Source organism: Pholis gunnellus (assembly GCF_910591455.1).
Source record: "Pholis gunnellus genome assembly, chromosome: 7".
Classification (NCBI taxonomy): domain Eukaryota; kingdom Metazoa; phylum Chordata; class Actinopteri; order Perciformes; family Pholidae; genus Pholis; species Pholis gunnellus.
In genome coordinates this window covers 18,112,353-18,126,673 of record NC_136533.1, presented here as the reverse complement: position 1 = coordinate 18,126,673, position 14,321 = coordinate 18,112,353, and the positions used below count along the sequence as shown (strand labels likewise).

The 14,321-nt window shown below is 41.1% G+C and overlaps 2 protein-coding genes across 2 annotated transcripts; one reads left to right on the top strand and one right to left on the bottom strand.

Annotated features, from left to right (window-relative positions):
- Positions 1–83: 83 nt before the first annotated feature.
- parp12a (poly (ADP-ribose) polymerase family, member 12a) lies at positions 84–5,439 on the top strand. The gene is made up of 11 exons (XM_079162566.1): positions 84–445; positions 1,323–1,458; positions 1,594–1,858; positions 1,968–2,117; positions 2,253–2,442; positions 2,586–2,754; positions 2,953–3,188; positions 3,311–3,398; positions 3,745–3,875; positions 4,319–4,470; positions 4,692–5,439. Exons 1-11 carry the CDS (start codon positions 126–128, stop codon positions 4,946–4,948), a joined length of 2,094 nt encoding a protein of 697 aa, XP_079018692.1. The 5' UTR covers positions 84–125; the 3' UTR covers positions 4,949–5,439.
- A 554-nt stretch (positions 5,440–5,993) lies between these two features.
- tbxas1 (thromboxane A synthase 1 (platelet)) lies at positions 5,994–14,003 on the bottom strand. The gene is made up of 14 exons (XM_079163690.1): positions 13,947–14,003; positions 13,180–13,316; positions 12,768–12,861; positions 11,523–11,575; positions 11,264–11,360; positions 11,042–11,158; positions 10,207–10,295; positions 9,981–10,129; positions 9,570–9,700; positions 9,142–9,474; positions 8,892–8,980; positions 8,200–8,337; positions 7,550–7,712; positions 5,994–7,122 (listed from the first exon to the last, which is right to left on the bottom strand). Exons 2-14 carry the CDS (start codon positions 13,266–13,268, stop codon positions 7,009–7,011), a joined length of 1,656 nt encoding a protein of 551 aa, XP_079019816.1. The 5' UTR covers positions 13,269–13,316; positions 13,947–14,003; the 3' UTR covers positions 5,994–7,008.
- Positions 14,004–14,321: the final 318 nt, after the last annotated feature.

Genomic DNA, 14,321 nt, shown 5'->3' with positions numbered 1-14,321 from the left:
ATCCCTTTTTTTTTCGCTTTCTTCTTAAGTTTCAGTTTCGTTTCTCTGAAATTAGGCGTCGCTCTAGTCGAGTCAGCCCTGCCTCTGCATCAGCGGAGGTGATTTGGTTAACACTCTTTTTCAGGATGACTTCTGTCATCTCTAAATTTGTCATCAAGACCCTGTGCGACCACCAGGGATGTTTGGACTTCAAGCAGCTGGACGAGAAGATCGCGCAGAACTTCACTGTAGCGAAAACCGTCCTCCAGGGCGTCCTCTTCGACGACGGTAAAATAGCCATCCAGGAAGGCCGACAGAAGGTCGTCGGTAAACAAGTCCTCAGCCAGGACAGTCTGGTAGTGGCTAAAACTAGTCTGCGGATCTGTCAGAGGAAACCCGGAGAGTGTCCTCAGTGCGATGCGTTACACCTGTGCAGGTATTATGTGTGCGGAGACTGCACGTTCGGGTAAGTAGCACACTGCTCACGGTACATTTGGAGGTTTTATAAGTACTTTATCAAGCTGTGGTGCTCAAAGTTAATGGTAGTAAGCGGCCCTGCGTATGATTGTATATAACAACAAATTAAAACAATTGTTCAAGTTGAAAGGCTTTTATTTGCTTTATGACTCAGTAGGCTAAATGTAAACCAACTGTACAGGAAGAAGTGCTGCAGTAAGAGCAGTAGAAGCTAAGACGTTTTAAACGTTTTAAACATTAAAGCCCCACATACACAGCTGTGTTTGCTGTTTCCTGATTAACGTCATCTCTTTCCTCTGGACTATCTGGGCGTGTTCTCACTCTCCTGACAGCTTTGTCTCCGTTGGGCACATTTGTCATGTTATTGGTTCAATGAGTTTGGTGGCCATTGGGTCCTGTGTATGTCTATGGCCTTATTGGCCTATAGTTATATATACATGGTAACGTTTATATCAAGTGCGAGGAAAAGCGTCTGTTTGGGCCTCTGCGGAAAACAAAACAAACTTTGGCTGTGCATAGCCTACATTAGGTGCAAGTCCTTTTTGGACCAGAAGATGGCAGTGACGCACATCATGTTATGACCCTGAATAGCTCACTCTTAACAGTGTACTGCAAGTAGACAATTTAAAAAGCAGAGTGCAGAGTGCTGCATTATATAACCCTTTATGGAGTGAAGCGGCTTATGACCCACATTTAGCTTCTAGGAAAAGTTCGATTAGATCCTCAAAGAACTCAAATGTTTAACTTTCAAAACTGTAGAGGCCTCCATGTTTACAGAGACCAAATGTATACTGTGTATTTTATTCAGTGGTTGATTCAGTAAAACTAGTACCGTTCACTGACATCATATTTTATTCATTTTTCAGAGACAAGTGTAAAAATCCCCATCGTCTGGTTTATCAATACAATGCAGAGCTTTTGAAAAGAAATGGGCTTCACGATTTGACAGAGAAACAGCTGTTCCAGCTGTTACTGCAGAATGATCCTTATCTGCTTCCTGAGGTAGGTTGTACTGGTAACACTGGGAGGCAGAGGTGGAAATTAACAATCTCTTGATATTGTGTAGAGAGTGATGTACATCTACCTGAATGAACTGACAAACATGTTTGCCGTAATGATATGTACACCCCCTCCCAGATCTGCCCACATTACAACAAGGGGAATGGTTTGCACGGTTCCTGCAAATTCACCACCTCGTGCACCAAGCTTCACCTCTGCCAGCACTTTCTCCAGGGTGACTGCAAGTTCGGCTCTTCGTGTAAGAGATCCCATTCTGTTGATGTGCGAGAAACAAAGGCTCTCAAAGGAGTCAGTCAGGAGAATATTAAAAACCTTCTGGAGATCTACAGAAATAAATTCATCATCCTGGGTCAACGGGAGAGAGGAGCCATTGCTGTTCCCGGTAAAGAACAAGGACGATTTTATAGAGAACTTTTAAAACTTCATCTTAAATTAGTGATAGTCTACACGGTAGATTTTGTATATATGTGTGTGTGTTTTTTCTCCTGCAGTGCTGCCAGAGGTGAGACCCCTCTCTCAGCCGCTTTGCCAAAAAAAGCCCGGATCCCCCACCAGTTCTGCTGCACCATCTAAACCCATGAGCGACGCTGAGAGGAATGAAATCTGCCTCTTCAACATTCGCAGACACTGCAGCTTCAAGGGTAACACTGAAACTAGTCACAACTGCAGTCAATACATTCTTCTCAATGCGTGTGTAGATCTATGTGACGAGAAGATGACGATGAAGATGATGTATACCACTTCCTCTGTGTCATTGTTGGGTTTTGTTTCCACAGACAAGTGTGCCCGTGTCCATTGGCATCTGCCGTTCAGATGGCAGGTGTTGGACAGTGATGGTGTGAAATGGAAGGACCTGCCTAATAACGAAGACATTGAGAAAGCCTACTGTGACCCAAGAAATGACACAAGCTGCACGGATCCACCGTCGCCCACCTTGGGGATTTACAGACTCTTGTCTTTCCAAAGGTGCATGAATAAAGAAACAGACCGCAGAGACATACAGACACTTCTTAGGCTTATGAAATTATTCTAGAGCAAAAACAAAATAGTAGTTGAAGTCTTTTAGAGGATGAGGGAATGGTTGATTTACTTTTACTGCTTGCTTTCAGTTCTGCCTCCCCCCCCTCAGCTGACTTCGTGACAATGACATATGGAGGGTCTCCAGTTCGTCGGCTGTCCACTGCCTCCTCTGTCTCAAAGCCCCCTCACTTCATTCTTACAACACAGTGGCTGTGGTACTGGAAGGATGACAGAGGGGAATGGCTGGAGTTCGGACAGGTCAGTCAGACAAGTACCAATAATGCAGCTATGGGTCTCTGTTCTTATCCTACCTGTGTGAGTTAACGAGTACATGTTGACTTGCCACTCTCTTCTCTTCACTCTTCACTGATTGATTTCCCCCCCCCATTTTATCACTGGCACATCTTGCGTCATAACTTAAATGGAATACGGTCGGCTCTGTTTATTTTTCTGTAGAACGACGATGGCACACCAGCCTCTATCACTTCTCTAACTCTGGAGAACGTGTACCTGGCAGACAGAGAAACAGAGATTCCTTTCGGTGCCGGCAAACATCAGTATATCCTCCACTTCAAAGGTGCAGCGGGAACACAGAAGATGTATCAGCAGAATGTAAAATACAAAACCAAGAGAGATGTCAGAAGGAGGCCTCGCTTAGTGTCCGCTCATGATGTGGAGGCGAAGCTAAAGAGGTATTTTCTTATTTACTTTTCAATGGAGATTTTAAGATGGATTCTAACATTGCTGTTATGGATGTCTCTGTGTCTCAAGTGACTTCACTAGTCAAACAGTTCTTATGTTTGTCTCCTCACAGTGCATCATCACACGGCTCCAGTTCCTCCACAGCTGAAAGTTTCCCATCCCACTGGGACACGACTGCCCAACCGGAGTTTGGATGCAAGGTCTCTAAAGCATGTATTACTGTGTTGCCTTTCTCCCTGTGCCCCAAAAATAACAGTGTTTTTATTTTATGTGTGTCTGTTTTTAATTAATTAATAATTTCAGTCCAATGTTTCAGTTTATTTGATAAATTATCAATGAGATTATAGAAAAAAACACAAGCTTGTAGTTATATTGCTGTTTAGGATTATGATCATTTTAAAGGGGTTCACCCTGTTGTGTGTGTGTGTGTGTGTGTGTGTTTTACTGCACTGTGCTTAATATTTCAGTTGTTTTCTTGTTTTGAACATTAGATATTAATTTATGCATTAATGACCTGTTTATCTGCACTGTGCTCCTATCTTTCAGCTCGTACTTCTCTCTAAATCTGTGAGGGAGTACAATATGATTGAGACGCTGTTTAAGCGCACCATGCCCCTGGGTAAAATTAACAACATCCAGAGGATCCAGAACCCCTCTCTGTGGAAAGTCTTTCAGTGGTAAATCCTGATCTGCCTTTTTGGCTTGAAGCTGTAATCAACATTTTTATAACAACATTGTATCAAACAGCGATGTGAAAGATGGCGCTCTGCTAGTAGTCATGAACCTACTGAGAATTATCACCTGAATCTGCGTTTCCCCTCAACTTGATAGTGGCTTTCAGCTCATTTCTGTTCTGGCCCTCAACTTTACGGTTTTGGTTCACTCTCACCGCTCTTTTCACCATTTTGAGACGTTTTCAGTGGAACATGCTCTAAAGCAGCAGACAGACGCAGTTAGCGGATGAACGTAGTGCAGCATTTAGCAGTTAACGAGATGTTGGTAGACCAAAAACAGAGCTGATAGATTAATCAACAAAGCATAAAAGATCTTTAGATTTAATCAAGCGAAAATAATAACCAGTCGCATGTCATCACGTTCATGTTTCCTGTATTGTGTTCAGGCAGAAAGAGCAGATGAAGGAGAGGAACGCAGCTAAATCTGTGAATGAGCTGTACTTATTCCACGGGACAGATGAGTCCCTGATTGAGGCCATCTGTGAGCAAAACTTTGACTGGAGGATGTGTGGTGTCCATGGCACGGCCTATGGCAAAGGTACAGTAAAACAGCTTCAGCAGCCATTCCATGTGATGAATATACAATGTCTTACACAAATTTACTGTGTTGTATTTTGGTATGAGAGCATTTAACTCTTATTCCAGGTTCATCAGGCTTTTAGAACAGGAAAAAAAAGCAGCATACTTTCCCATGGCAGTAGAAAAGAGGACATCACACTCTGACTGTGTCAGTATTAACACTGTCTTGTTTTCTTTTAGGGAGTTACTTTGCCAGAGACGCATCCTACTCAAACAGATATGCCAAGGTCAAAAGAAGCCTGAGCAAGATTATGTTTGTTGCCCTGGTCCTGGTGGGGGAGTACACCAAGGGGAACAGCAGCTTTGTCCGGCCCCCAACAAAAGGAAACGGCAAAACCCTCTACGACAGCTGTGTTGACAGCGAGAGCGACCCCAGCATCTATGTTATCTTTGAAAAGCAACAGATTTATCCAGAGTATCTTATCGACTACTCATAAGTCACAATGCTGTTGTTTTCCTGTGTCGAATGGTCAGCAGTAAAACCTATTATGGGATGCGCTTCACTTTGACTAGAATTAGTGGCTTTAAAGGTTCATGGATTTTTAGTGGTGGGAGAAGTATTTTTACCACAAATAAATGCATTCAAAAGCTTACTTAAGTAATAGAACAATTCATTATTTTGTTGCAATATTTTATCTTAACACTAGAAGTGCAAAGTAGTTGGAAGTGGAAATACTGAATGGGATTTGTCTGTGTGATTATTACGGTGTGTCTTGATGAATTTGTGTCAGAAAATACTCATTGCAGAATGTTTAACAAGAAAATAATGCTTTTCCTTGGCCAATGTCTATTCTTAGGATGTTGTCTGCTGCAGGTCATTAATGCAAGTGAAGGATGATGAGGGGGACAAATAATCTGGTGTTCAGATATGGAATGATCTGGTTGTTATGTTATGTTCAAAATCGATCTATTAAAAAAATCAATATTGCTACATGCACACTTATTTTTATTCGCTCCTCTCTCTTTACTCACGTCAGTCCACTCTCCAGTTCGAATAAAAGCACGAGACGGGCACTTTAATTGAGGTATGTTGTAACTTGTAGTATACTTCATCACGTTACCTATGAAATACTTTTTAAAGGAACAGATCCTTAATGCTGACATTTTCAGTGTCACAACGTTGACCTGTAGAATGCTTTGTATCTGTACATAGGATTTTTCCACCGTCCATGATGATGAACGGTTAGTTTTTTAATTGTCTTGCGGAGAAGTCTGAATACTGTTCCCCAGCCTCTAGAGTGCAGTTCCCCTCTGGTTCCCCAGCCTCTAGAGTTCCGTCCTCCCTCAGTTCCTTACCCCGCTGGGCCATCACTCCATCCCCTTGAACCCCAGTCTATGGACTTCGGTTCCCCGGAGCCCCGTCTCCGAGTGGCAGCGACCTCCAGTTGCAGCCGCTTCCGTCTCCGAGCTTTCAGGCCTTTAATCCCAGCTGCTGAAATATACATTTTCTTTCTTGGATACATTTGAATTAATCGTCGGTAAATCACTTTTATTGTATACATTCATAATAAAAAATAATTCAGGGCTGTTACTCTCAAGCATCTTAGAATAACTCCCAAACACTGGCTGAAATTCTAAGTAAGATGTATCGACCTGCATGATACATAGTTATGCAATTGTTTTCCTTTCAGTACAGTGCAGATGTTCTCCTTGAAGGATAATGAATGAGGTCATCAAGGGAAACGGGATGAAATGCTTTTACTCCCACCCTTTGAGGTCGAACTTGATTTGCCCTGAGAAAGTTGGCCGACTAAAGTCCAGTTTCCTGTTCTGAGACATTAGATAAACCCTGACTCAGGACATCAGGAATAAAAACATGAGGATTTCCTATCCTGTCACAACCTCTTTCACGCTGAACTAGCAGCTTTCATCTGAGGAGATTAAAAGACGCAGACGCACGACAGCACTGCGTTGGGCATCATGAAACACAGTCTATTCAAATATAATCAGTAACACTTGCCAAAATATGTACCTCCGTCTATATCGACCGTGGTAATCTGTGATTGCATGGAGGTTAATTAACCATCATTCATGGGAGGAAGCAGTAGTAAAGAGAGCAGCACAGTTTAACAACAGACTGCCATTAAATGAAGGAATGTGCAAACCTTCAGGTTCAGGTGACAGATTTGTTCTACAGTGCGTGCGACAACTTCTTCTGATTAATGAATAACCTTTTTATGACAGACACCTGTTCAAAATCTATATATTAAAAAAAGCTATATTGCTAAATGCACACTTATTCTTTTATTCGCTCCTCTATTTACTCATGTCAGTCCACTCTCCAGCTCGAATAAAAGCACAAGACGGGCACTTTAATTGAGGTATATTGTAACTTGTAGTATACTTCATCACGTTACTTCATCACGTTACCTATGAAATACTTTTTAAAGGAACAGATCCTTAACGCTGACACGTGTGTCACAACATGGACCTGTAGAATGCTTTGTATCTGTTCATAGGATTTTTCTACCGTCCATGATGATGAACGGTCAGTTTTTTAATTGTCTGGCGGAGAATTCACTCGACCTTCTCTCAGGTCTCTACGTTGAATTTTCACAAATATGCCGTTTTTAGGTCCTAGAGTGCTTGACGACTTCAACTCGAGAGGAACCTGCACAAAGGAAAGAGCACTATATGTAAAAGCAACATCTTACATATATTTTACATTTTACAAATGAAGGATTATGTTCATAACCACATATAGCCGACAGACACACACTGAATTCTGACCACTATCATAAATCATTTTCAGCTTTAACATTTTAATTTCTTTATCATAATATAACCATTGAGTTCATGATGATGGGATGTTAACAATAAATGCAAACTGTACAGTTGCTTTCACTGTAGGACTGACTCAACAGATATTTTTCCATTTTCACCAGATTAAATACTAAATGTGACCGGCCAGTGGTAAAATACACAGACAGTTGCATTTTATTTTTATTTATTTTATTAAATGTATCTTCTGTGTATGAAACCTTTTAGTAGTTTGAAACAGATCGTTTGTCTTTAGTGTTTTAAAGTGTCTAACCCACCTTGGTCTCAGAGCAGGCCACTATGCTGAACCTGTGGAACAGACGCACTAGAGCCATTTTGATTTCCAGTTGAGCGAGCCTCATCCCCACACAGTTACGGGGACCGGCCCCGAACGGCAGGTACACAAATGGATGTCGATTGGCCTTGGCCTCTGGTGTGAATCTGGAGATTTAGGATTGATTAAAAGCAGTACAGAACAGGAGTCAATCAGCGAGATAGTGGGTTTCCTTTAGCACAATACAGGGACTTCATTACCTTCGTTATAGCCGTTGTAGACAGGAGTGACAGAAGAAAGGTGCTGTATACTCTACATGTTAATGCTAAAGACATTGACAGGTATTACAATAAGGAACTGAAAACATTTAATTTTATTATATACACCTGTGCTTTTCCTACGGTGGCATTTTTTGAGCTGTATGAGTAATGTTCGGGTTTGATTTATGCAACACAACAAAATATCAATATGTTGAATGGCTGCTGCACACTACTTTTCCGTTATTTGCAGGTGTTGACAGACACATGAAATACATAAGTAATGAATGAACTTGTTAGCAAATCCAGTTCAGCCATCTTCTAAATGTAGATGATAATTAAACACAAAGCACAGGCACGTTAGTTTTGCTTCTTTAGAGTGAGAACAGTCTCCTACCGCTCAGGGATGAACCTCTCAGGCTCTGGCCAATGCTCCGGGTCGTAGTGGAGGAAGCCTGCTGGGATCTCCAGCGTCGCTCCTTTAGGGAGGAATTGGCCGTTCAACACACAGTCCTGGTCGATGTCTCTCGCAAACCTTTGTGGGGAATAATGCCATGGATGTATGTTTGATAAACTTGGAACTCATTTTCCCTTCTTTACTCCATGTGATTCCTGTAATCTACTGTATGTATGTGTCACAATTAGGTTTTGCCTGCTGTGTTCTGTGTGTGTCTTTGTGTAGCTCCACACCCTCCTCACTCTACCTGTCAGTCACTCCCTCATCAGCCTAACTCCCTTCACCTGTTCTAGCCACGTTATAAACCCCTGCCTCTCAGTCACTCACTGCCAGATCATCTTCATGTCTACCCGCCCGTTTTTGCTCGTGCTGTTCCCGGTTTCCCCGTCTGCCTGCCCTGTCTCGTTCCTGCTGGATTTCCCCCGTCGTCTCTTGTCTTGATCTTGGACTCCCTGTTGTGTTCTGGTAACGATTCCTATTTCTGTTCATTAAATACCTGCTTCACGCTACTCTGCCTGGTCTGCGCTTGAGTCCTCCACTACACCCCGTACATAAATAAATGAACGTGCTCCTTGTGACTGTTGTACATCTAATAAAAATGCACCTTTTATAATTTAATGTTATTAATTTACCTGAATCCAGGAGGGTAGAGGCGCAATGTTTCACTTATAACCATGTCTAAATATTTCAGCTCCTGGACATTAGTGTAATCTGGTGACTCCTGCAACAAAAGGAAAAATAAAATAAATCCAGCATAGTTCAGTTAAAGTTTGAACCATGAAAACCATGTGCACTGAATTTAAACTGTCCAAAACTAAAATCGTATGTCATAAGTAGCTGAAGAAAATGAGATCAGATCAAACCGTAACGTGACACACTCACGTGTCTGGTGAAGAAATCATCCACTTCTTGCTGTACTTTGCATTGACATTCTGGGTTGATGGCCAGTAGGTAGCAGGTGAAGGCCAACGTGTTGCTGCTGGTTTCGTAGCCCGCCAGAAGAAAGACAAAAGCCTGTCCCACGATCTCATCCTCAGTGATCATCTTTTTCTGTGGACGCCTGGAGGAGGGCTCCTGTGGCTGAAGACGGTCGTCCTGATCCGACGAGTGCTGTGTCTGCTGATCAGCATGACTCGCTGTGTCAAAGTGTTCCAAAGACACACACTCTTTGCTGGTTCGTGCGTCCAACATCAGCTGAAGAAAGTCTCTACGCCGCTACATGCAAAAAAAAAAATACATAAATAAAAAAACATAATGGGAAATTATAAATTGTACTGTATTTAAGATTATTAGATGCTCATGAGATTCACCTGTTCAGCAGGCTCCTCCTCTCTCTGCTTGATGATCTTCTGAATGATGTTGATGAAGAAGTTATTCATCTGGTCTCGTCTTTTGTTGGGGATGAATCTCGCCAGAGGAGCCGTGATGAATGGAAAAGCAACTAGACGCACAAACCAAATTTGTTCATGTAATCTACTTGAAATGCCACATTTACACACTCGAATATGACTGCAAATACATCTTTTATGCTAAATTCTCTTCACATTTATTGTCCAATGAATTATTCCGTAACGTATCTATTTAACAGAAGATAGTAAACCCTCACGTTTCTAGTCTATGTTTTAATAATATTTTATTATTTTGCCTTCATTGCATTCCTATTATGTCTGACATGTAATAATCCATACATATAAATAACAACACCAACAGATTTGACTCACTGAAAAACAGCATGATGGGCCTGAAGAAAGAAAAGGAGAAGAACATCTGTGCATGGCGGACAAACGGGTCATCTGGGTTGTTCTGAGAGTCCACCTGGGTACCAAATGCCACGCTGGCAATAACGTCCATGGTGAAGCAGCCAAAACACCTGAAAAACACACAGATATGAGGACAGAAAACTACACCATGATACCAATAGCCTTTGTTCACTGCATGCCTAATTACCTGTGGATGTCAAAGGCCTCTCCTGACTCAGCGGAGACATTCAAATTGCTCATCAGGGAATCGGTGGCTGTGTTGATGAGAGGAACCATCTACAGGAAAATATAAGACAGTGATATTCGTCACAGCTGCTGAGAGTTTCTGGGAAAGGACAGACGCACAAACATCCGAAAAAATAGTCCATAAATACCTAAAAACTGCAATGTGGTCATTGAAATTGAACTGTAAAGTCAAGATGTTTCAATATTTTGAGTGATTAATAAAGGCAAGAAAGAACTTTATGAGAGACCCTCCAAAAGTCAGAACAGTGTTTTGAAAGGAAAGCGAATTTGGACTTGAACAAATGGACCATGAACTCAACACGCCTTGGAAATATGCCCCATTTCTACAAAGGAGTCCTTCACGTCCTCCTTGCACCTGGACTGAGAAGCTATCTCTAAATTGATGCAGGTCTGATATTTACTACAGTTGCAAGCAGTGGGGAAGCACCACTATAAATTAATTTGACATGTTTATCAGCAGAACCAGGACACCAAAAGAAACCTCAATAGTTAAACCAAACTGGGGCTTTAGTTATATAAGAAACTGTTAATTCATTATAATCATGTTATATATTGTGCAAGTTCAAATTTGCCTTACCGAATTTAAATAGTTTACAATACATCATCCAACTCCACACTTCTAACCATCCATCTGTGACAGACAGTAAGTTATTAGACAAAGAATGTAGCTCTATCTTGCATCTGCTCCTTTCTAATTGGCAAATTTTAAGACCGCAAAATAACATTCTTCGTAATGAATACCTGCTGATTCTAATTGGCACCCACTCATGTCTCACCTCTTTCATCTTGGCAGCACTGAATGACGGGGTCAGGATGCTCCGCACTCTCTTCCAGCGTTCATTCCTCAGCATGAGCAGACAGTCAGTCATGGGCTTGGTAGCGAAGCGAAGAGTCTGCACAAATAGACAGGAGAGTCAATGCACAAACATCTGTAATCGTTACATCATTGGGGCTTATACTGAAAGTGTGCATGTGCATGCCTTGGTTAATGTCCTCACCATTCTGTTTGTGAAGCTGCTGAAGTCCCTGACCATCACCTGTCTGAGCATGTCAGGGTCCGCTATCACCACCACCGGTCTCCGGCCCAGATAATACCTAAAATATACCACGTGGAGCCAACAATCTTAGTGTTGCTATAATAGGTTTTTACCAAACAAGTGTTTATTTCATTTTATAGTGTGGAAGAATTAGAACCAACAACATCTTCGGACCATCATTTCATCAGATGCTGATGCAGAGAATAATTCTTCTACTTACCCACAAACTCTGCCATGAGTCTTTATGAGGTCGTTGATAGGGTTGAAAAAACCCTGAAAATGAAACAAAGAACAACATCACAACATATGACAAATAACATCCCAAAACATCAGAAAGGAACCAGAGAACCTCTTCAAAAGAAAGAAATAACTCCATGTTAGAAACTGATTGGTATTTGAGCTGTTGTCTTAATGTAAATTATAGAACGAGGTAACAGTATGTCAATCAGCTGTATGACTCTGTGGGAGCTGCATATATGCTAGTTTTTGTTAGCTTACTTGTTAATCAAAAGCCCTGCCTTATTTCTAGATACTGAAACTTGCTTGATAAATGTCTGTAGTGGGAGCTACAGACATTTATCACAAACATTGTTTGATGACTAAATCACATCAGGATGTGCTGTGCAGAGACACATCTGTATACCATAAACACCTGGAATATCAGTGTTTAATGTTACATAAAAACAGAGATGATCTTTAACTAAGAAGTAATTCTCTTTCAGCTTTCTATATTCTTGAAAAATGAAAAATAAGAATATTATTCATCCATTAGACATATATTATTGATAAAGTAGTACAATTATATTTTCCCTCTGTAAAACACAGCACAGCACAAACTTTATGACCTTATCACTTTAACAGGCTGATATGAAACAAAACTAAAACACGATGCAATCATTAACACATTGATCTATGTGCAGTAACATGTTGTAGAAAAGTGGAGGTCACATGACTGCTGGATTGGGGCGCACAGGAGCACGCTCCATGGAAGCAGCCACAGGTGTGCTAATTGGGCAGTAGACACAGGTGCACTGATTGCCCCGAGTTCATTCACTGTTTGCACTTTGATTGACGAGGTTCCCTTTGTCCCTGATTGAGTAGTCTGTGCCATTGTATTTGACATTCCAAGTCATTTTTACTTTGTAAAGTTGTTCATCCAATGACATTATTATGATTTATTGAATTAGGAATGTATTGATGTACCGATTTAATACAGTTATTAATTGATTTTTGTATTCAAGTGAATGTGAAAAGAGAATAGATGCTTTCAAATGGAACCTGCTGAATGTTTCTTCTTCTGCTTTCACAGCAATTAAATATAGTTCAGTGCATTCCTGTAAAACGATGTTGTTCAGTGGGTAAAATGTCTTGTTAAAATCAGTTTTTAACAGAAGTTAAAGATTAAAAAAAAAGGTTAGAGACAGAGGTGTTTCTTAGTTTGATGGAAATTGCAGCAATGTCTTACCTGGCGAAACATGAATATGTTGCCTAAGAAAGGTACTGGCTTTGGATGTTTGATTCCACATCGAGAAAGGACCGAATAGGGGTAAATTGAATACCTTGAAGACAAAGAGTAGAGTTGTGTTGATGGGGGAGGGGGAAAAAAGCTCTCCAAATGCTGACTGATTGGGTTTCGTTGGTGCATGATCAACACTCTTAGTTTGTTCCCGACTGGCTTAGAAAACTTTGAGATATTCCTTCAAGGGCTTCCCCATAAAATGCTATCAAAAAGCCCAACATGCCAAACCGTAAACGTCAGTTCTGATGAATGAGGACTGTTATGAATATCTGAATTGTGCTATATATTAGTACATAACATAACTTCATTTACACAACAGATGCATCTTCACAAACAGGGATAAGAAGCATTTACTCACCAGTAGAGAAGACCCAGAAAGACGAGAAAGAGGCTGAGTGTCACAGACAGTCCGCTGGCCACATTTAGGACGTCAACTAAAGCCTCCATAGTGTAAAAACTCCTCAGTTCTCCACTGCCAGCATTAGATCAAGGCTCCTAAAAGACAAAAAATAAATAAAACAGAAAAAGATTAGGTCAGTGTAAAAGCTGCTGTTTACGAGACGTTAGTCACCAGTACAAGTAGATTATCTACAAACTATTCCTGTTCTGACAAACCTGTGCTGTGAGTTAGTTGTATTGTAGTTTCTCAGTATGATGACTGAACATGTAGACCACATCTTTCATAATAGTTCAACAGAGGACAGTGTTGTGTTCAAAAGTTTCTCAAACAGAGGAGAAGAAGAGTGTTCACCTTTCCCCTCATTTGAACAATGGGGGCATGTCTATTTTTCCTGTGTTTGGCACAGATGCTGCGTCTTAAACCTGTTTAACGTGCCACAGTTTAACAGTAACGTTACCTAAACGACACACTCTTAAACAGCTAACCATACAACCTACCATTTATTCAAGTTGAAATGCGTATTTAAAACCCCGACACACAGACTGTAGGTCATTTGTGATGCTCGGCTACTAACGCAGGCTACGACAACGTATCGCAGGTTATTACTCCCGTTTGTTCGTCTCTTTGCTGCCCGCCATGTAATATGATGATCATGTACCATGTCAGCGCCTTTATTAGATCTGGAGAGAGCTGTTACTGGAACAAAAGGACGTGAGTGCGCTTACCAAATAGTCTCTTCACTTGTCCATGTTGTCATGATGTCCTCTTCGTGCTGTTAGTAGGTCGCAACCCAAAATAAAGCTGAGGCGCATACTGCCACCCACTGTATGGGAGCGTACAGCATCCAACACGAGTTTACTGGTGCCTGTACTGTGTGGGCTTGTAAACAGGAATACAGAAACAAATAAACAGTGGTGTATAAAGTACCCAAAAGCCATACTTGAGTAAAAGTAAAGATACCTTACTGGAAAACGACTCCAGTAAAAGTGAAAGTCGCCTATTAAAATACTACTTGAGTAAAAGTCTTAAAGTATCTGATATTTATTGTACTTAAGTATCAAAAGTAATTTTCTGATATTAAATGTACTTAAGTATTGAAA